A 23,859-nucleotide genomic window follows, 5' to 3' on the forward strand; every position below is an offset into this window, starting at 1 on the left:
TTAAATTCACAGTTCTCTTATTATAAAGGGGGTTCTGAATCTTCCTGTTTACAATCCCTCTCGAATTTCTTTCTCTGGTTCCATTTCTGTCCTGTGCACATGGGAGATATTCAAAACATCTAAAGACCAGTGTGGGCTTCAACCAATCCGAGTGGGCACTGGCCTTGGGTAGACGGGCCTTTGTTCCACTTTTCTGTTGATATATTGGATATTTTCTTAGTGTTGGTAGGAGCTCCTCACACATTAAGGGAAATATCTTTTGCCTGTGATATGTGTCTTTGGTTTGATTTATTGCAGTTTTGGCAATGCAGAAATGTTTTATTTTTATGTAGTTGAATATTTCTGTCTTTTGTTTTATGGCTTTGGGTTTAGGGTTATATTTAGAAAAGGCTTCCCCACTCTGATAGTATTATTGTTTTTTAAAAAAACTCATGTTTTCTTTCAGTATTTTTAAGTTTTCTTTTTATGTTTAGATTTCGTATCCATTTGGGATTTGTTTTGGTGTTAGGATGCAGGAGGGATCCAATTTCCTTTTTCAGGATGGCCACCATGCCATCCCAATCCTAGTTACTGGGTGATCCATCTGTCCTCCACTGATCTGCAATAAAACCTTTCTCACACACCTAATTTCCATTTGGATCCATTCCTGGTCTCTTTTCCATTCCCCCAATCTGTCCCCCACCACTTAGAATCCTACAGTTTCAGAACATATTTTAAAATATGATCTAGGGCTTCCCTGGTGGCACAGTGGTTAAGAATCCATCTGCCAAAGCGGAGGACATGGGTTTGAGCCCTGGTCCAGGAAGATCGCACATGCTGCGGAGCAACTAAGCCCGTGCGCCACAACTACTGAGCATGCACTCTAGAGCCCGCGAGCCACAACTACTGAGCCCACATGCTGCAACTACTGAAGCCCACGCACCTAGAGCACATGCTCCACAACAAGAGAAGTCATCGCAAGGAGAAGCCCGCGCACCGCAACGAAGAGTAGCCCCTGCTCGCCACAACTAGAGAAAGCCCGCGCAGCCACGAAGACCCAACACAGCCAAAAATAAATAAATTAAATAAATAAATTTAAAATAAATAAAATAAAATATGATCTAGTTGCCAGCCCTTCCTGTCATTCCTCTTTGTCGGAATTTCCCTTCCTATCCTTGCATGGCTATTTTTCCTCATGAACTTTAGAATCAGTTATTTCTAAATAACTCCTATGGTCACTTTTATTGGCTAACATTAAGTTACAGGTTAATTTAGTAGAAATTGATGTATTTATGATATTGAATCTTTCCATTCGAGAACAAGGTCCACCTTGTCATTTATTTAAGCCTCTTTTGGGTCCCCCAGTAGTTGATTCTGTTCCTTTGTCCGCTCCGAACATCTGAATGATGCTCCTTGGGTTTGCTTCTGGTCCTACACATTCTGTGGCTAACGTAAGTAGGACACTTTCTTGCTCCATGCCTTCTGACCAGATGCTGTTGGCAAGAAGGAAAGCTCTTGATGTGGGGGTATTAGTTGTGCTCGAGCCCCCTGGCCTTTTGCCCTGTGACACGCCGGCTGACACCAAGGCTCTGTGCACGCTCCCCACGGGCAGAAAAAACGCGTGCCCTGCACCTGTGTACTTGGCAGTGATCGCCCAGCAGCTGGCCTGCGCCCACTCTGTTTTGCCCAAATGGAACCAGTACGAGGTGCGCCCCAAGCAATAAGGCAGGGAGGGGCCTCACCCACACTGTCAGAGCAAGAAAGGGCCTGAGCCGGCGCACAAAGGCAAGCTCTGGCCAGCCGGTGGACAGGAATGAGGCTGGCAAAGGTGCCAGCCTCCATGTAGCCCCAGCCCTGTAATTAGGGCCCACAGGTCACTCTGGCCACAGCTGAACAAACCAGGGTGTAATTAACTTTCCACCCGGCTTTTTACACAGCAGCATTTCACCTTTGCCAGAAAAGGAGGGTCTGCCTTTCCGAAAGGGCTGGGGAAACACTCCTTGGTCCCAATCCTCAGGAAAGGGGGGCAGCTGCGGGAGGGTGCTGGGGAGCTGTGAAATTAACCCACAAGGAGCACATTTTTTGCTGTTGCTATTTGAACAAATTCCCCTATTTTTTCTAAAGTTGAGCATTCAAAAAAGCTGTGTTGGGCTTCCCTGGTGGCGCAGTGGTTGAGAGTCTGCCTGCTAATGCAGGGGACACGGGTTCGAGCCCTGGTCTGGGAAGATCCCACATGCCACGGAGCAGCTGGGCCCGTGAGCCACAATTACTGAGCTTGCGCATCTGGAGCCTGTGCTCCGCAACAAGAGAGGCCGCGATAGTGAGAGGCCCGCGCACCGCAACGAAGAGTAGCCCCCGCTTGCCGCAACTAGAGAAAGCCCTCGCACAGAAACGAAGACCCAACACAGCCATAAATAAATTTTTTAAAAAATTTTTTAAATAAATAAATAAATAAATTTGCATTGCTACCAAATTTAAAAAAAAAAAAAAAAGCTGTGTTGTCTGGAGGTTAGAAACTGCTCCCTGTCCCCAATCTGTGTTCTCAGCACGAGCTGTTGAGACCTTGAATCTTAGCTCAGCTCTGTTACCTTGAGCAAGATCCCCTAACTCCGAGCTTCAGTTGTCCAATGTGTAAAATGGGGAGGAATGATGAAAAATAGGACCTCAGGACGTCCCTGGTGATCAAGTGGTTGGGACTCCGCACTTCCACTGCAGAGAGCACGGGTTCGATCCCTAGTAGGGGAACTAAGATGCCACATGCCGTGACGTGGCCAAAGAAATTTCTTTTAATAATAAAAATATACAGCTTGCCACCTCTTTCTAGAGAAGTCCCATAATTCTAAAAAAAAAAAAAGGAAAGAAAGAAAAGAAAAAAGAAAAATAGGACCTCCCTGCTGGGATGTTGTAAAGACAAGGTGAGATCATTCCTTCATTCAGCAAGCATCTATTAAGCACCACTGTGTGCCAGGCACTGGCCTAAGACATAACAGGGAGCAAAACAGACGTGACTCTTGTCTTCATGAAGCCTGATAGTAGTGGGGGAGATGGGTGATAAACACATCGAAAACGATCATGGAATAATTACAGAATCTGGTGAGCACTGGGGACTGAGTGGGGCAGGGGCTGCAGAGAGAGCAATGGGGGGGCTGCAGGGGGCACATTCCAGGGCGAGTCCCATGGGGCCTGTCACGTGACAGGTGCTCAATATATGAAGGGTGTCAGGACTGCAGCCCCCTGCAAGTCCCCAAGGGCGGCAGGAACCCCGCATACTCCAAGGCTCCTACCTGGTCCTGATGGCAATTCGTATTCTGTGGAGCAAGTGCCTGGAGCCCAGAGTGAGAAGCCTCAGTTTCTAAAGATACTCCATCTGCCTCTCCCCACCTATAATGTAACCCCGAATCATGCCAGCAGTGCCTTTGGCGAAGAGGCCAGGGACCTGCAAAAGCCACCGGCTGCTCCAGCCCTGGGGACCCAGGCTGTTTCGAGACCGACACAAGGCACAGCCCTGCTGACAACTGCTCCTGACACAGTTAGGAAAGGTGGGTCTGAAGCACGATAGCGGCACAGATGCAGCACCCAAATGTCCTCAGGCAGTGAGCCTCATTAATTTGGGCCGATGTGCTGTCAGTACGAATCACAGAGTATCCTTAAATGGTAGTTTTTATACCAGGACACAGGGAAACATTCCACCTGAATCCAGACTGAAGGTCCATGGGTGACCTGCTTCAATGAGCACATGAAAAATTGGAATCAGCCCCTGGGTAAATCAAACCTCTCATGTCTGCTTCCACGGTGCTCCAGGAAGTTCCCAGAGATACTTTCTAAGGCACTTGACATCCTCCTGGCTCCTAGAAAATGATGGAAAACCTCCCCTGCAACCGTTTATAGGGCCCAAAGGTGCTCGACCAACACTGCACAAATTGTGTCAACGTAAACTTCAGCTCACTCCCTGTTCCTGATGTTATTCGAGTTGGTAGAACCAAAATTAATGAGACTTTCTATCATCAGTTCAGACGGCCACCAAACATTTCCCCACTTGGTGCCCACAAATGATTCTCCATCAGGAACAGACAAGCCTATCACACATCGAGTCAGACTTTATCTATTCTGCTGCAAAAGTCTTGATCTACTGGCATATTAGTCTACAATTAATATTTTTATAGTATGTGGACCGAGTACCAGCAACCCAAGCTGCACAAGAGAGCTCCCCAAATGCAGAAGACCATGTGGCAACATGAGAATCCACTCAGGAAATGTTCAGTAACAAATGCCAAATAGAAGATGGTAAGTGCCCACGACTCCAAGCATGTAAACATTTGTTATCCTGTGGGCAGGGGCTGGAGGGGAACAAAGAGAAATCAGACAGCTGTTGGGGGTGGGAGCATCGGCAGAGAGAAATGGTTCTTGCTTGTTTCATTTTGTGTGTCATAAAGATGCAATGTCTGATACCTTGCGGGTTTAAGGTTGGTTTCTCGCAGACACAAAGCAGAGACAACGAGAGAGAGAGAGACACAGGGAGAGAGAGAGAGAGAAATATGAACAGGTCTCAATGGAGCTGTCTTGAGTTCTTGAAGTCCACACTTCAACAACTCCTCCTGGACCCAGCACTGCCAACTATTGCTGAGGGACAACGAAACCTCTGGAAATGAGGATTCTTCAGTGCAGACAGTCCCAGCTCCAGGCTGGGGGACCTGGGGGCTTCCTGATGAATACCACCACTGTCATTCCAGCAGGAGGTTCCCCGTCCATGAAGAGCATCCCCACATCCCCACCCCAGAAACTCTTCAGACCTCACACCACTCTCCCACATTCCGATGGAACAAGGCAGTGTCCCCACCCACACCCCAAATGCCACAGCAAGAGCCCAGAGCTCACTCTGCTAGAGCAGTTCAAAGAAGGACCACATTCGAGGAATCTAAATTATGACACAAATGAACCTATCTATGAAACAGAAACAGAATCACGGACATAGAGAATAGACTGGTGGTTGCCAAGAGGGAGGAGGATGGGAGAGGGACGGACTGGGAGTTTGGGATTAGCAGATGCAAACTGGTGTATATAGAAGGGATAAACAACAAGGTCCTACCGTATAGCACAGGGGACTATACTCAATATCCTGTGATAAACCATAATGGAAAAGAATATGAAAAAGAATGTATATGTATAACTGAGTCACTTCGCTGTACAGCAGTATTTAACACAACACTGTAAATCAACTATACTTCAATAAAAGAATAATAATAAAAGGACCACAGTTGAGATGGCCCCCACAAACACACCCACCCCCTCCACACAGCCTCTTCCCGACACGCTGACCATCTGGAAGGGCTGGGCTTCCCGGGCACCCTGCTTGGGGAGGGGTGTGCCGCCTTCACATTCCGGGGGGGGCAGCCCTCTGCAGGGCACGAGTGTCGTTCACACCCAAAGCCAGATTCCGACGGACAGGTGGCACTGCCCTCAGGGCCCAAATCCTCAACGGCAGGGACGCCCCACCTTCCCTTGAAACAAGACTCATTTGTTCCCTCAGAAACATCTTCCGAGCACCCAGAGCCCTCCCGGCCTCAGCAGAGCAGGGCCCTCTCTGAAATCCTCGTCTGAAATGGTCTTTGTTGGGCTGCCGAGGGTCCACCTTTCCCTCCAGAGTGACGCTCCACGGGGCAGCAATGCCCACCTGCATCATGCCTAGTACTGCGGCCGGGTGATCAATGATGAGCGCCCAGCAGACCCATGAGGCTGGCCTGCTATTGCATTTCTGTACCGGTTCCAAACTTTTAAAGTAGAAGCCAATGCTTAAAGATCTTACACTATAGCCCAACGTATAAAGCAGACTTTTTAAGGTGATAGCTCTGACTGGAGTGGGCGTCAGAGCCCCCTCAATCAGACAGGCCCCAATACCGACCCCAAGAGCCTCAGAGACACCTCTGGAGACACAGTCTGAAAACCACTGCACAATCCAAGGATGTGGAAGTGTCCTAGATAGGGACCGGTTTTGAAAATATGCACACAATTCCCAAAGGTGTATGCTGTCCCTGGGTAATCCTCAGAACTGGGGGAAAATAGCTCCTCACATATCTCTTCCGTGTTAGGCAGACTCACCCACGCTGGGTCACACCTTTATTGGGTGGTAATGAATTTCTTGGGGATGCTATTAGACGAGGTCGTTTCCTGTACTCTTTCAAGGAATCTCTGACTCCCATCCAATGCTCCAGGGCTTGGGGATATTGCTGGTTCCCATGTACCAGTGGAGGTTGTTAGTGGGGTCCTGTCAGGAAGCAGTCAGGGGAATCGGTGGATACCAGCAGCATCAATAAAGATGGCTTGAGACCCTGCAAATGGGGCTGCCGTGACTTCAGCCAAAGTCTGAGGCTGTGGAGTGAAGAGACCACCACTGGGAAGAGAGTCCCACCCAGGACTGAAGAACAATTAGCTACCATTTATAATTTCCAATACAGACCCCCACTTACAGCCCTAAAGTCTCACATTTTCCCTTCTCCACCTAGAAATACCACCATTCTCAAAAGTGTGGTAAGAGACATGAGAATCTCCTTGATTCTGAAAAACTGGAGGAAGGAACAGCCTAAGTAGTGCCAGGGGTAGGACCTCACTCCAAGAGCTGCAGAGACTCTACAAAGCATCACTTAGCAGTGGTCCTGAGGGGCCCTGCTTTAACAACTAGATGAGAACAGTGTGTCCTTTCACATAGAATATGAAGAGAATAGCTTTTAATTAGAAGATCAATTAACTGATTGTTTTTAAAGTAACTGACAATATTTCACTCTTTTGTACTTAAGATTTCACCTCAGTTCTTGGCTAAATCAAGAGCTACACTAGCATCTATTGTTTTCTCAAGTCCAAGAATGAGAGTCCATAGCCCAGGGACCTGAGGAGGTCCTGGCTCTGTCACCAAATTGCTATGTGACCTTGGTTAAGCAGTCACCTTTCTCTCTCAACGCCTCAGTATTTCCCCCCAGCAAATAAGAGGACTGGAAAAGCCAACCCTGTAAGTCCCTTCTAATTCTGATTCTAAGCTTATAAGTTGGCCATTGCCTCTGCCAATGATTGAAATATCACAAATTCCAAATGACTGCGGTTTGGTTTGCTGAGCGCCAAAAAGTTCAAAACTTGGAGTCCTGCCGGGTCTATTGTTTTTGATATCTATTCCCTCTAGAGGGCGAGAATGAAGACTTGGTCTATCCAGGGCTGTGCGGGTACAGATGTCACTAGAGGAAAAGTCATAGCAAAGTTCCACAAACACTTGGCTTTCAATCTTCCAAGATGGCATGAAAGGCAGGGGAAGCAAGACTTTGAGTCCCAACCTATCTCCTACCAGCAAATTCCCCCCGCAAAACAGGTGTCGGGTCCTCCTTAGAATACTGGTCTGAGATTTTAGGTCCTCTTCCCACAAACCGGCATCCAAAGGGTTTCATCAACAATCACAATAGAAGGAGATGTCTCAGGATAGCTGTTTAAGGCACACACATGCTCTGGACTCCCTGCACAGAGCCTGGAAACATGTCAACCCCTATCCCTATTGCATGGCTGCCATACTCCCGGGAATATGCATGCCCCCATTCCCCTACCCCACACACCGCACGTATCCCAGACACACAGACACACTCAACTCGTGAAGTCTTAAATCGCTCCTATATACTGTGGCCTTGCCCACCTTCTCTGAGGCAGCTGGTAAACAGAACACAGGGCTATAGTCAAACTGCTGTAGTCAGAAACTGCTCCCAGCCACCCTTTTCCTACCCAGAGAAGCAGAATGCCAAGTGCGGAGTCCCTTTCTGTAGGGGTACTTCTTGGCCTTTGAAATTCTCCCCATCCCATCACAAGCCCTGCCTCGGAGCTCACTCCTTCATGCAGCTTTCCACACTTAAGCTGCTTAACTTTGCACTAATAACCTCTTAATTGCTGGGTTTCCAAAAGGCCTTCCAGAAATCCGGGGTGCAGACCCACCCACTTATGGCCCATATACTATGGAATGCAGTTTGGGGGAGCAAGGACAGGGCACCTCCGCCTAACTCCTGCCTGCTGGAAAGCTGTTGCTTTCATTTTTAATTTTATTTAAAAGGGTACCCAAGACACCACAATAAAATGACATTAACTGTAAAATTACATTATTAATTCTTTAATCTCACTTGAGGCTTCAAGCTGTTGCTATGTCCAATTATCCGTATAACCACCTGTCAGAATCCCGGTGCTATTTAGCATTACCTCCAGGACAGCGGTGGGCCCGGTGGTCCGTCAGGTCTGCCAGAGACTCGAAGTCCTGCTGACAGTGATCGCAGGTGTAAATTGACTCATCCTCCATGTCTTCATCGTCCTCATTTCTCTCCTCTTGACTTGTCACGCTGTTCCTGTCTTCCAGCACACGGCTGGTTTTTCGATCACACTCTGGCTCTCCTTCTAGGCCTCCTGCCAACAGGAAGAATACAGTCCATGTCAGCTGACGGGGTCTTGGGAAAGGATTTTAAAAAGAATCACCCTGCATTTATGAAGATACATTTAATTACTCTACCTCCCAGGGTCCATTCTTCTTGACACCTCTCAGTATATTAAAATATGGGGTTTTTTTGTAGCATGTGGTGCCATAATTCTCAGCTAGATTATTTAATTCTTGGTGCAAATCTTCTAGAGGGATTTCCTGTCATCCCTCTGTGCATGGATGCTGGGGGTCATGACCCATCAGGGAGGTGAAAATACCTTAGCATTTTGTCTCCTAAAAAACACAGTTCTCGCACACATTTCTCTAGAGTTTGCATCAACTGTTCCTAATGCACCTGAACTTTTAGTTTCCCCCAAAGCCTTGAAGTTTAGAGCTGGGAGATCTCTTAGCCAGGTTCACCTTCCACATAACATGCCTCCCAATGTGGAGATGTTGGCTCAGTTCTTTGCAAAGATGTCCTGATTCTGGAATCAAGGAAGCACATGTGTTTGCAGGACCACGGATAGTCAAATTGCTGCTTAAAATGCACCTGAGTGCTCACTTGTGCCCCGGTATCAGCCTAGACAGTGAGAACCAGGCTTGGAATCATTTGACCAATTTCTTTAAAATAAAATACCAATTCTGTGCTTAGCACTGTGCAGACCAGTGGTTGAACTGTACAGAATAGTGAGTTAATGATCATGATAACGATGCTTTGCATTTGCATAGCGTTCTGTGCGTTTTCAAAGCGCAAATACACACACGTAGCCCCATTTCACAGTCTCACACATCCTAGAGCTAAACGGGGGCTCAAGCTATCTTATGGTTCCGCCCCCTGCCTGAAAAGAGGGACAGCTTTGTTATTCCCCTTTCATAGGTAAGGCACCTGGCCTCCAGCCAGAAGGATGCAACATCCCCAGCACCCTACAGATGTTCACCTCGACATCCTGACTCCTGCCTAGTGCACTTCCCTGCACAGCTGGGGGAAGTGGAGAACAGCCTCAATCTGAGCGATTAATAGGACCCAACAAAAACTTGTAAACCAAAGTGCAAAAAATGCATGGTAAATATTACATACAAAATATATCAGTAATCCCAATAAATGTCAGTGGATTAAACTTGCCCATTAAAACACAGAGACTCGGACTGGAAAATCAAAGTGCCTGTTGTCTCTTCCCACAGTCTGTCCTGGAAAACAGATCTATCTGTGCAGAAACTAGCACTTATTTAAACTAAAGAGAGAAATCTCTATTATGTGTAAAGATATTGATGCAAACATATACGCATATGCAAAGGTGTGTGTGCGCGTGTGTGTGTGTGTGTGTGTCGCCCATAACATCACAGTTACAGAAAAAGGCTTCAGCACACAACCTTTAAACCCCCAAGGACTGGTCGCCAAAGCAAGAAGAGAAATGAAGCAAAGAATGCATTTCATTCGAGGTCGAAGCCACAGTCCTATAAATATTTCTATTCAGAAATAGATAATGTTATAAGGGCTCTGTTTCTCCCGTCTGCACAGAACATGCACCTCCAAGCACCCGACAGCAACAACCTACAAACACAAATCAGCTCATTGGAGAGCCAGCTGCCGCCTTCCGTGGCGGCGAACGTGGCACGACACGCCGCTTGGAACTGCGCAGAGGCAGTAAAAATCAATGTTTCCATTTGTGGCCCATCAAAACATCTCTCTTCTTACCAATTAAGGGATGTACAATTTTTAGGTTCTTTTATCATCAGAACATGCCAACTCCTGGCAATACAGAAATCCCATTAAAAGCAAGGCAGCATATTTATCTCAGGAAATCTGATCTGCTGCTGTGGTGACGGCAAGAAATAGAAAGCAAAGAAATGAGAAATATCATTTGGAGCCTTCAATATTATAAGTCATCATACAACCATGGTTACACAGGCAAGCGCCTGTCTCTGAAATTCCTAGTTTACAGTCTCTTCCCTTAATAATAAAAAAAAAAAAAGTTCTGAAGGGGGGAGAAAGAACCATAATTCCCACTTTATCTACTACACCAACTCTCCAGATAATAAGTTATGCTCAGCACCACGCCTGTGCTACTTTACTTAACACACAGTTTAATAGACATATTTAAATTATCCCCTTGTTGTTGTTGTTTTTTTTTGCCATATTTACTTGGCAGCACTTTCCATAATAGCTCATCTAATCCACAACTGGAACCACAAACAGTACAATGCATTTGATCTCTTTAAATCTGGTACATCCTGTTGACTCAGGAGTAGATAAATCAGAATGTCATCTCTTGGGTTTTTATAAGGCAAAAACCCATAAAGTCATCCAAGAGCATAAATCTGTTTTAAGAAACTGTCACCTCCCCTGCCGCTGTCTCCTAATGGGAAGCCAAGGTGGCTGCAAAGAAAGGGGCGGGAGGGGGGAGGGGCGGGCGACGTGGGGACCTCATCGCCCGAGGTCCCAGGGGTCACATGGGCTGAAGTAGTCTTAGGGAGCAGGATGTCCCTGAAGCTCCAGTCCCCGGGGGCCCCTCTGCTGTGTCATCAGAATCAGGACCTCTACAGCAGGAAGCCCTCCATCCGCTCAAGGCTCTACTCTGTAAGGCACTCTCATGCCCCCGAGTCTCTGATCCTTACAATCGGAAAAAAGAGTAAATGGTGTTATTTTTCCATTTACAGATGAGAAAACTGTGGCTCTGAGAGGCCACCCAAAGCCACACAAGGGACTGAACCTACAAGTTCTGATGTGGAGCCGCTTGCCCTTCTCCAGGCCGGGGCCTGTCGGAGCCCCAGACTCCCAAGGCCGGGAGGTGGGAGCCCTGAGGACAGAGCCGAGGGCGCCAGTCCCCCCCCTGGAGCACCCTCTGGATCTCCTCTTTCCCAGGCCCACCCTGAGCAGCTGCTCAGTGAGCCCCTGGGGCCCTAATGAGAGCACCTTGACCCGGCTCTGGCTCATCGGGGGTGACCCTGCTGGCCCACGTCCTGCCCCCAACCAGCCCCCGGGTCCCTCAAGGGACCTCGCCGAGCAAGCACAGAGGACACAGAGCCCAGCGGCCACCATCAGCCTTGCCTGAGCCCCCATCCCAAGTGCTGCCTCATGTTTCCAAAGTGGTGACCTGCTGGGCCTGAACTACAGTTGACCCCCAGGTCCCTCCAACCACCCAGGCCCACAAAGCAAAGTCAGCAGAGCTCATTTCTTTTCCACCGGGGCTGGGAAGGATGTCCCGAAAACGGACCGCTGGTGCCTTTCCCTCCGGCCCCACCCAAGTTCTCCCGGGGGACACCCAGGGAAGGCCCAAAGTAAACAATTTCGAATAGGGCCCTCTCCCCCCAGGGCCACGAGCGCGGGACAGGAAACAAAATCGGCACCGTAAATCCCAGCCTCTCCATCCATTAACAAAGCTCCCGACCTGCCCGGCCTCACACTCCAACCAGGACAACTCACAACCTAGTTGTTTTCCAATGTGCACACCCCCATCCTTTTGCCCAGGGGTCCACCAAGAGCAGCTAGCACTTATTGAGCACTAGTTGCATGCCAGGTACCTTCTGAGCCTAGCCAGCCGGGCAGCCCTGAGTTGAGCACCATCACAGCCCCATTTTAGGGGTGAGGAAACCGGGGCTCTGTGAGGTGCCAATGCTTAAGCAAGGCCATAGGGGCAGGTTGCAAACACAGTTGTTCCTGACTCTTAACCACTCTGCTACACGGTCTCCCCACAGCAGAGCTTCAGTGGAAAAGTGAGTTGGGTGTCAAGGAATCTGCCAACCCTCCAAGGCCATCTGCAGGGGCCTGGTTGCAGCCCCCAAAGTCCAGCAAGGGCTCTGCTGACCTCTCTGACTTCCCACTTATCGCCACAGCCCCACAGACCTTTGTTCAATCTCTTGAACTTCAAGTTTGTTTAGCCAAGGGCTTCTTCACACTCCAGGTTCTGCCGTAACTGTTCCCCGTGGGCCTGAGCACCAAGGTCACACAGGTCCCCATAGTTTCTTCCCCATAGTTCCCTTCCCTTTGCTGTCAGAGCACTTGGCACAAAGTTCACTTACACTTTTACAGGCTGATTTTTTACTCTCTGCCTTCTGGTGGCAGCCGCATTTGCCCAGGACGGCAGCAACAACACCTCCCATCCCATGTGCTATCCTGGAGGGAGACCTTGCCCTCACCCATCAAGAGGAGGGATCTGAGTCCCCTCCACAACTCCCCTCTGGCCTGGCTGGCCTTGGTGACTCCCTCGAACGCTAGAATGTAACAGAAACTAGAATGCAGCTTCCCCTTTGTCTCCTGGTCTCTTGGGACACGACCCCTGAGAACCCAGCTGCCCTACTATAAGAAGCCCAAGCCACATGGAGAGAGTGTAAGTGCTCCAGTCGACAGCCCCAGATGAGCTCCCCGCTGCCAGCGTCCACTGCCAGGCACGGGAGTGCAGCATCTCGGACATCCAACCCAGACAAGCCTTCAGAAGGCAGCAGCCCCAACTGGCACATGACTGCAACTCTACAAGAAATGCTAAGTGAGAGCACCAACTGAGTCCAGTCAGCCCACAGAAGTGTGCAAACTAATAATTGTTGCTTTAGGTCATTGAGTTTGGAGGTGGTTTGCTACACAGCAATAGAGAGCTTATGGAACATGCCCCCGTAAGCTCCACGAGGGCAGGAGCTGTGTTTGGTTTGGCTTGGTACTATCTCCCCAGCCCCTCGTACAGACACACGGTAAGTGCTCAGTAAATGGTGAATGTATGAATTAATTGGTTTCAAAGAAACAAGACTCTGAATATCAACACAGGTAGGGGGAGGGCAAGTGCTAACAGTACTGTTCATTGTGTGATAAGTATTAGGTTGAACCATATGAAGTTGCCATCTTTGTAGGTCAAAAAAGCCAAAAATTGGCAATCTCAAATGGTTCAACCTAACATATGATGGGGCCAGTCTGTCCTGCCACCTTCTTCTTCAAATCAGGAGGAAGAGGGTACACCTACACCGGCTGATCCCACTACACCACACCCACACATGCCATAGTCCCTGAGTCCAAGATATGGGCTTGGGGAACTTTCTATGAGCAAAGAGAGGCAATAACAAAACACTCAGTCTTTATTGCTTATCATTAGAAAACAGTGAATTTCCCCACCCCAGGCCACCTGCACCCTGAGTGATGCCGACACCACGGGTACCCTTCTACCTTCACATCCTCCCATCCCATCATCACAGTAAGCCTATGAGGGAGATACAATTGATACCTCCCCTTTGCAGAGGGGGAAACCAAGGCTCAGGACCACACACAAATCACACACACTGGGAAGGGCAGAGCGTGGATTCGAACCCAGCTCTTCTGACTACAGATCCTGACCCTTAAGCACCACACGGGAGGGCAAAAAGGGAATGCCTGTGAAAGCGCTGAGCAGGGGACAGCTGGCTGAGTCCACTGTCAGAAAAAAGGGAAAGGGGAGAGACCCCAGGGGGCCAGGCTGCCCGCAGGCTGCCAGGTCTGGGAACAGGACATTTCTTACCTTCTCAGCCAGGCTTCTTGAGCTCACGAGTCAGGGCTGTCGGGGCCTCACCGCTCCCCAGGGCCAGCTGACAGAGGCTCAGCCTGAGAACACCCGCGAGGGAGGGTCTCTCCCCTCTGGCCCCAGTCCCCGGCCAGCACGCAAGTCAGAAAGAACCTCAGCAAGAAGGCTGCCTCTTCTCCTTCTTGGGAAGGACTGTGGGGATCACCCCGCCATCAGGGGGCCCTGGGCACCCTGAGAACCAACCAGGGACCACTGGGGGTCCCGCCTCTGGGGCCCCACAGCTGAGTACCTTCCCAACGGAGGCAGAAAGCCAGGAGCAACCCCTACACGCCCGAGAAAGAGAAGACAAGGGCAGAGTATGAGAGGTGTGAGATATCCCAGAGGCTACAATCACACACCTTCATCCACTCTCTCCTTCATTCACCCTACAAATATTGATTGAGCGCCTACTGTGTGCCAGGCATAACACGCATGTATTTGCTACAACATACAGGGTACTCCCCGGTCTCTTTCATCTTGGTGGCCTCAAAGCCGCACAAGGCCTGGCACAGAAGAGATGCTTAATCAACATGGGGCAGATGAATGACTGCCCAGTGAAGAAATGAATGCCCCAAGGGAGGTATAGGTGGTAAGTGCCTGCGGCCTGGGCCGGGTTACTCAGGGGACCGGGTTCCAGTCTTAGCTCTAGGACCCCCCCCCCCCACCTCGCCCCATGAGTGACCCTATGTCAATTCTCCCACCTGAGGCTGATTCCCTATGTGTCAGCAAGCTTAATGGTGATGGACACCGCCCTCTCCTGCCTCACAAGGTGGAGGTGAGGCTCCTGTATGGCTGGCCATCAATGCGAGAAGAATTGTGCCCACAGCTACACACAGATACGGGTAAGCCAGGAGCCCTGCAGGGTTTCAAGGAGCCCAGAGGAGGCTGGAGCAGGGGCAGGTGGGCAGAGGAGGATGTGGGCAAAAGTGCAAGACAAGGGTGTAGGGGAAGGACAGGGAGAGGTGTGAAGGGCAGGACTGGTGCCAGGTGACAGTGGGAAGCGGGAGAATCAGTCCTGGAGGCCAGCGAGTCCTGGGACGGTCTCCCCATCTTTTCCCGCAATCAGACCTGGATAGGAGACTGCACCATCCACCTCCACAGAAATCAGAACCACCAGACAGTGAATCCTAGGCACGTACAGGGCTTGACGAGCGAACCCAACTGAACAGGGGGCACCTGGAGCACCAGTGTAGAGGAGTTCAGTGGGGCTGATGGAACCAAGCTGTTCCTGCAGAAAGATGGTTATGTAGCAACAACACACACAAGCAGCAGACAGCTGGAGTCATGTTCCAGGGACAGATGGGATAATAGAGAAAGAACCGAAAAGAATCCCAGACTTTGGAGCCAGTCAGTCTGGGTTCAGATCCACATGCCGTCACTTAACAGCTGGGAGACCTTGGATAAGTCACTTACCCTCTCTGAGAAAAATTTTAATGAAGTTAAATTATTTTAATGAGGTAGTATACACAAAGCCTGATACCTGGCCCACAATGAGCCTGAGAAAACAGTAGCTACGGTTACTGTCTTATTTTGCTATCATCATTCAAACCAACACAGGCTGCATCATGGCTCAGACACGAGGGTGGAGACATCGTACTGCACGAGAGGTTCTGGCAGGAGGCCTCACAGGCTCCTGAGGATGGAGGATGTCAGGGCACATGCCCCCTGAAAGGAACAAAAACGTCCATCCAGACAAAAGGATCCACTGCATCAGGAGAGGAAATTCCTGGCCTCAAGTCCGGGCTCCCCCCTCCCTCCCTGTGTGACCTTGAGTAAGTGACAAGCCCACCTCCTCCAGAAAACAGCGTGACCCCTGCCGGGGGTCTGTCCCGGGGGCAGACGATGCGGGCGTGTTTACAATTCACAAGCCCACTTGCCCTGTGCTCTCCCCCTGTACGTAGTTGCGGGGGGGCCAGAATTCGCAGTCCAGGCAGGTGTCTACCACTTGCAAAGTGTTTATCCTGGAGCAACATTTTGCTTTAATAGAGAACACGTGCTCCATCCTAACAGCCCGTATGTGTCCTCCAAACAGTATCACCAGCAGCACGTTTCCCGAGGGCCAGCGCGGAGGAAGCACTTTTGGAACCTGGGCATGAGGTCAAACCCCTGGCTGAACCTCACCTTGGCGTTTTGGCCCTGCTTGTAGAGAAGGACACGTCTCCATGAACGCTTTCTCACACACACCTGGCCTGGTGGGATGGAGAAAGAGAGGGACTGGGCCGGGTCTGGGCAAGGAGCCTGCCAACCCCAATTAGAAACTCTGCTTGTGCATCCGCTGCTGGCCCCAAATTCCACAAGGCAGCCACTATTTATCTTCAGGGTTAAAATATTTGCAGTGCAGGCAGCAGGGTAACATTTAACACTCAGCCTAAAGGGTCCCCTTGGCAGCAGAGCTGTAGGCAAATATTTTAACACATAATTTGCTGTCCAAGTTCCACTTAAATAAGGAAGAAACTTCCACATCCTGTCTTGGGGGGTGGGGGGAGCGCCTATTACTCCCCTGTCAGTGTGGACGGCTCCGTGGATGGAATTTCAAAGCCACGGTCAGCCAGACACTGAACCTGACCTTGGGCTGCATCACACGAGCCTCGCTGGGATGCTCCATCCTGGCCGATGATGCAAGACTGGGTACAGGGCCCCCCTTTCCACAGGCCCGTGGTTAACCAGGAAAACAAGAACCTTCCAGAGGATGTCTCTTTAGTTGTCAGGAATTCTAGAACCCGAGGCCAAAATGGTTAGCAGTGTGACAGCAATCACTTTTCTCAGACCAGATCTTCCAATTCATTTGCAGCCTTCCCCCAGGGACCCATGGCCCAATAAGGGAGATACATTAGGCTTATTATACAGAGGGCAAAACTGAGGCTCAGATAGCTCAGACAGCTCACTCTGTCACTCAGATCATGAGTGGACCAAAGCTCACAACTCCAAGGCCCCCACCATTACACAAATGAGTAGAACGGACTGGAGGAGACTGGGGTGAAGATGTACACCCACCCAAGGGGGTGGGCCCTGCTCAAATCCTCTGCATAGTTACCATACAGAAAAGCAAGGCCCAGTACAGACATTAGCTGTTTTGTTTTGTTTTTAATGAAGGAAATCCATATTTTTATGTGAAATCTCTGGATTTTTAAGTGTTAACTTCAAATTTTAAGAAACATGGCATGAGTGAAACAACAGGCCTTGGAGGGCTGGATGTAGCCTGGGGCATCTTTACCATGGGGCACACCCAGCAAGAGCCACTGGGCCCCACCTTGGGTCAGACAGGGAGTTTAGCTGTACAATGATGAAAGTGTCCGTTCTTTGGAGATTTAGAACTGGGTTCAGGTTCCCTCCTGTGTGACTTTGGTTGCTTGCACTTCTAAGCCTCAGTTTCCTTGCCTAGAAAATGAGGAAGATATCACTTCTTCACGTTCAGGTTGGAGAAGCTCCCTATGGGAGCTATCATCCTGGTGACCTTGCCCCAGGTCTCTGCCACCCAGGCTGTGGTGGGCAGTAAGCTCCCCCAAACCTGGAGCCATATCAGACACAAATCTTCCACATCCTTGGTCAGTCAACAAACATTTTTCTGAGCACCTACTATGTGCCAGCCACTGCTCTAAGTGATGTAGATGCCCCCAAGAACAAAGCAGAGCTGCTTACCCTGCTGAGGCTGACACTGGTCACAAGCACCTTGCCCTTTATGGGCAAGTACCTGCTGAACGAATGCATGACTCTCCCCTCCCAGGGGATGTTCAGGTGCTGAGCTCAAGCCACAAAGGCAGAGAGAGATGGCAGCTTCCCGCCCCCCCCGACCCCACCCCCGGCTCCCAACTATGACGGGTTAAGGAAAGAGAGGAAAAAAAAGACGGTAGATGGGAGGGAGGGAAAGCGGGAGGATTAGAGCAGGAAGGGGAGAAAAAGCAATCACAAACACCCTCACCAAAAAGGAAAAAAATTATATTTTTCTAGCCGGTCCTTAACGGTGTCGCTCCTCCGAGCCTCACAATCTTAATAAAACTGATCTCGCCACATGCAGTAATGAAGCACAGTCGGACAAAGCCACCCTGGAACCATGAAAATTGTACACTGTTACCGCCTCGTGACCTCCTGAGGCTATGACCACTCTGCCCTCTCCTTGCTGTCATGTTTTGTCTCCGACGGCCGCTGGGAAGGAGGAGATGGAGAAGCAGGCCAGACCTAGGCAGGGGAGGGAGGACAGGACGCGGGGCAGCATGGGGAGCTCGATAAATCCAGCTAATTTGTGGCCAGAGCCATGGCCTGGCGCTCCTAATTGCTCCGGGTCCAGGAGCAGAACTCAAGCCGCGGATGCTGGGGTGCAAATCACCCCCAGCAGCCATGGCAGAAAGAGGAGCTCCATGGAGGAGGAAAGGGGAGCCGGGGACAGATGCGCACCCCAAAGACAGGACGGGTGGCCAGGCTGAGCAAGAGTGGCTCAAGGTCAAAGGCAAATACAAGCGGTGCAGTTGGAGCCCAGAGCCCTCAGGCCACACGGAGGTCGCTCGGGGATCCCGGCAGGTCCCCCCCTCTCTGGCCTCAGTGGCTCCATCTGTAAATGAAGGCATGGGCCGTGGAGCAGCAATTTTTAAAGAAGGGCACCTTAGTGACTCTTCGCTGTGCCAGGGGCAGGCCCGAGGGCAGAAAGCCGAGGGTTACCTCCCCACCAAGGAAGCCCCACTCTGTCTGCTGTAGACGCTGGGGTCCCGCTGAGCAGTGCTTTACAGATGGAGTTCCACTGTGAAAGCAGGAAGTGGGCAAAAGTCCAGCCAGACAACTCCTCCTCACCGTCCAGGGCTCAGCTCAATGAACCTTCGCCCCAACAGGGCCAGCCCCCCACACGCACTCTGGGTGCTCACCGGGCACCCCGCTTTCCTGCTCTTACCACAGCAGTCATGGTCCTCTTTGCAGAACATCCCACCGGCCCCGCGCCAGAGAGCGGGCTCCAGGCAGGCAGGGCCAGCATCGATTTTGCTCATCTGACTCCCCCACCCCACTCGGCCCCCAACATAAGGCCTGGCACACAACAGGTGCTCGATAAATGTATGCGAACCACACAGTCTGAAAGGGCCCTTCCTACCCTAGCATTTGAACGTCCAGCCATGGCTCTGCACGTCTCTGGGGAAACTCGAGACAGTGGGAACAAAGCCAGGAACAGGCCCCTGGTCCTGCCCGCTGCCCCAGGACTCCAGGAATGGAAAGGACTCCCTGCCCTTGGTCCTGAGGAGCCGCTGCTGTAACCCAGAGGCCAGCTGCCCCCCAGCGATCCTCCAGACCAGGGTCTCCGGTCCAGCCCCGCGAGGGCCTGCAAGGCCAGAAGCCCCACTCCCTGCAGCCGCAGCGGAGAGGCTGTGCAGAGCCTTTAGAAATTAGCAGGCTGCGGGGCGTGGAGACAGCCCGCCCGGTGTGTGGCGCGTCCCCGGGAACACTGAAGTGGGGCCTGGAGGAAAGGGAACGTGTCTGAGGGAGCGGCTTCGCCGCATTGCTGCTGCTGAGGCGGAAGCCAGAGGGCACTGACAGCTTCCCGAAGCCGCTCCCCCGGACCCCACGGCCCTCGGGCGGAGGCCCCGCCCCCTGCAAGGACCCTTCACCCCCCTACCGCTTCACCTCCTGCGCTGACTGAGGCCTGCCCGCTTGCTGCTGACTTCCCTCCAGCGCCCAGGAGGGTGCCCAGTCCCACAAAGGCGCTGTGGGGCATTCCGGAAGTCTCCAGAAACCTGGACCCGTGGGCAGCTGACAGGACAAAGCCAAGGGCCCACACAGCACACTTGAGGGGCCTCGGGGAAAACACAGCCTTCGCTCAGGGGGGAGCCCCCTCCTCGGGGGTGGATTTAAGTGGGGAGTGGGCCGGACCTACACCCGCCAATCAGAGCAAGGCCTGCTTGGAGCCTAGGAGGAGGGCAGACCTGGAAAGGATTAACCACAGATCAAAGGTCAAGTGGGCAGCGCAAAGGAAACTTCCAGACCCACTCCAGGGGCCCAGGTGGCCACCTCGGATGGCCAATATCCGCGTGATCTATATGAGCACGCACACCCACGCCCCATCACCACCCCCTGCTCATCCTCAAACCGTCACTTAACTCGGATTTCAAACTGCTCGCGTTGTTCTTTAATCAACATGAAGCAGAAACCTTTTATTAAATGCTGCTAATTTTTTATTGATCACACTGTGAATCATTTCATTTTCCATTACCACAAATGTCTCCTATCAGAGCTCCACGATTACGCTTCTTTATTCGGTCTCAAGCAACTTGTCACTTTTAATCAGTTTGCCATTTCAGTATTGCTCAAAAACTAGAAAGCGGGATCTCTGTATCATTACTGCTTTTGTTTAAAAAAAAAAAAAAAAGTTTCCATATAAGAAGGGTTATTATACTTTGAATAAATATACATGAATCAAATTCAAATGAAATTCCTCCCTGACTCTAACCAATTTTAGCATTAGCTTTTATAATTTTTTTAGGTTTATTTTCACGGAAAGACTATTCATAATTATTGCTCGTACTCTCCCAAAACACTTATGTTACTAAAGTGTGAAATGTCTTCTAACACAAAGACAGATCTCTGGGAAGTAATTACAGAAATGCATTCAGGGGCAATAATTCTATATTAGCTGTCAGCAGCAGACATCCTCTGAAAGGCACTTGTTATGAAGGAATTATTTGTGTAACCATTGAAGGCATGGCAGGCAAGCCCACACTGAAAGGCTGTGTCGGACCAGAAGCTTGGGCTCCCTCATCAAGGGTCAAATTAAGTTTAAATCATTACCTTGAAGCCAAGCAAACGCGTACCTGACTGTCTATTGTGGAGACGTTTTTGAGACGCACTCAAGCGCGACGTGGTCCTCCCATACCCAGCGTGGTGCAATTACCCTGAGTCTCAAAAGGATTCTGCCAGGAGCTTGTCACAATAGGGAGAGAGGAGGTGGCAGGGTGTCTGTTAAATGCTAACTCATGTCACCAAACAGAATTCTCAAGAATTATAAATTGCCAAGATGCCTCGCAGCTGACCCCCGCGCGTTAAGAAGAGCCCAGAATATTATCAGGAAAGCGCAAGAATTCACATCAAAGGCAAGAAAGGACTCTCTGTGGGGAGCCCACGGGGATGCAGCTGAGGGGATGGGGACCCAGTGGACTACCTCTTCGGCCCACTGAAGGTACAACTGGGGTCTGGGCGGTGATGCCAGCTCCCTCTGGGGTGGAAAAGTACCCTGAAATGAGGGCACGTGGACGCAGCATTGGAGGGGGACCAAGGAGATGCCTTCATTGTTGTCTGAGCTTTATCCCCAACTCTTGGCCAGTCCAGTTGCCTCTGCTCTCTGAGCCTCAGTTTCCCCAACTGTAACAACATCCTGCATCGACACTGTGTTGAGGGTATTAACAGAGTGACTAGAAACAAAGAAGCTGCAACCTTAGCCCCCTGCTGTTCGGGGCCTAGTTCTCCCACCTATAAAATGGCAGGACTGATTCTGGAGCCATTAAAGGAGCCAGCTGGCCTCTGAGTGTGGGGAGAAAGCATGGGGGTAAGGACAGAGTGTCTTCCCAGTTCACTGGGTCCCACAGACACCTCGGGAATTGCTGAGACCCCTCGAGCCTCAGTTTTCCCCTCTCTAAAAAGGACACACTGAAGATCACTGCCCTGAGTTGTGCTCAGAAATCAAAGTGTGAAACACAACCCTAGGCTTCTTTAATCTGCTCGGCCACTGTTGTTGGCAAAGGGACAGGTGCTTTCTAAGAAAACTTGGGGCAAAAGGCACAAGAGCTACTTTCCCCTAACAGCATGGGGCCCAGCTACCCTGGGCAGTGCCCACAGTTAACTGTCCCGCCCCCGGCTATAGTACCCTGATCTTTCATGGGGCCAGCCCTCCCCATCCCCCGCTCTGAGGCTCACTTGGGGCAGGCCCCACCTCCAAGCTCCAAGGACGGGCCCATGACCCAGGCCTGGACAACCAAGGATGGACATGTGACCCAAGTGGGGCTACTGAGACCCAATCCAAGCCATTTTCTGGAACCACTGGGAGAGAAGTTACCTAAAGTGATGGTGGGGTGAGCAGAGGTGACAGATGGAGAGAGGGGGCAAAGGGCGTTTGAGCCACGCCCTTTGACCCAGTCATGTCACATCAAGGTTTATCTGCTAGAAAATTCCTGTACCTGAGAATTCACTGTGAGAATATCCACCCCAGAATTATGTGTAATAGCCAAAAACAAACAAAAAAAACCAGACCACGTCTACATTTCCATGAATGGAAGATGGATAAACTGTGGTACATTCAGAGAATAGACACCATGCAGCAATAAAACAGAGCTACACGTATCAACAAGGATTAATCTTCCAAACATAACACAGAGAGAGAGAAAAAGCAAGTTGCCAAAGATAAACTATGGTAATACGATAAAATACGACAACACTTATAGAAAGTCTAAAACATGTATACCAATAGTATTGATATACCATTCATATGTATTTCAAGAAGAAAGACATACATGGAAATGATAAATGCCAGGCCCTGGGGGGAGGGAGAGAAAGATGATTGGGAGCGCCGTTGGGTGAACGGAGCTCTGTTCCTTATGCTGAAGGGTACGTCTTGGGTGGTCATTATTCTCTTTTATGTATCTGAAATATTTCATGATAGAAAAGACTATTGCTGAGCCACTAAAAATGTTTAAAAGGAGGGATGGTGAATGAATTGGGGAATCAAAAGGAAGCACAGAATTTTAGGTGGAGAAGCCTCCAGAGAAAGGATAGGAAAGGCCAGCTTTTTCAGAATTTAAGACTCAAGGTATTGTTCCGAGGCCATGTGGTCAGTTAGTGGCAGAGCCAGGGCTAGTCCTCAGGTCCATGGATCCTACCTCAGCCCTGTGCTCCTCCCCCTTCATCCAGTGTGACAGGGGTGGAGAGGGGGGAGCAGAGGAGGGAGAGGAGTTTCTGGCTTGAGAAAATAAATGGTATCTAAGCACTTGGTTCTACTAGGGCAGGAACTTGTCTGTTTTGTTCGCTGTGGAATCCCCAGCAATTAGAACAGCACCTGGCACATAGTGGGTACACAGTAACTATGTACTGAATGAATGAATGAATGGATGGATGGATGGATGAATATAGACTGAGATGAATTAAAGTTGTACACATCCATTCCTTAGAACAGACCCTCTTGGACAGGATCCCTTTGCTGCACCACAAGGTAGTCATTTTTAAGCAAATGCTGATTTTCCACCTTCGTGTCTTTAAAAAAAAAAAAAATCAATGCTCCAACTCTGACTTCTCACCAATTTTCTGACCCTCCCGTAGGCAGGCTGAGATTGTGAGTCATGGCTGAGTCTGGAAAACCACCTTTGGGGAGATGAGAATGGAAAACAGTCTAATTTAAGGAGGAGCCAGGTACTGCCTAAAACGCATCCCTGCCCCCCCCTTCCATGAATGCACATCGAATGGAAAAAATTACTCAGACTCTCTCTGCTGGAGAGCGTCTGATGGCTGGGCCGACCAAAAGGAGCCGGTTGCTAAGAAATCACACCGGGCAACGTCAGATGATCACTTGCTACAGGTGAGATATGGGCAGGGTCAAAGTCCAGAACAGTTTCTGGAAATCTTTACGGCAAAGCCCCTTTTCTGCGCAGGGAGAGGAGGAAAAGCAGCCGTGTTGTCAGGGACCCACTGTGACGTCTAGTTTATGAGACAGAGACTCTTAGCAGCCTCAATTACAGATAAGGAAATGGAGACCCAGAGAGGGCAAGGTCACAGAGCTAGAGGATGGCGGAGCAGGGATTCCAATCTCCAAGAGGCCGGTGCTCCTTCTGAGCACAGAGGTGCTTCCCAGGCTGCCAGGTCAGGGTTTCTCTGGGTTCACTCCTCTAGTGCAGAAAGAGGTGAACACAGAAGTCTAGGCCACCGCAAAGACGGCCGTGACCACAGCCTGCAGCCTTCCCACTTGGAGAACACCAA

General features: G+C 50.3%; 1 protein-coding gene across 2 annotated transcripts in view; it reads right to left on the bottom strand.

The window, feature by feature from the left end:
- Positions 1 to 23,859, bottom strand: part of ZNF423 (zinc finger protein 423) — a 335,079-nt gene that overhangs the window by 218,963 nt on the left and 92,257 nt on the right. For both annotated transcript variants that reach the window (XM_059904839.1, XM_059904840.1), the window contains exon 3: positions 8,197 to 8,397. In XM_059904839.1, coding sequence (XP_059760822.1) covers positions 8,197 to 8,397 — 201 coding nt within the window. The remainder of the gene's footprint in view (positions 1 to 8,196; positions 8,398 to 23,859) is intronic.

This window comes from Balaenoptera ricei, chromosome 19, assembly GCF_028023285.1.
Source record: "Balaenoptera ricei isolate mBalRic1 chromosome 19, mBalRic1.hap2, whole genome shotgun sequence".
In the NCBI taxonomy this organism is placed as follows: domain Eukaryota; kingdom Metazoa; phylum Chordata; class Mammalia; order Artiodactyla; family Balaenopteridae; genus Balaenoptera; species Balaenoptera ricei.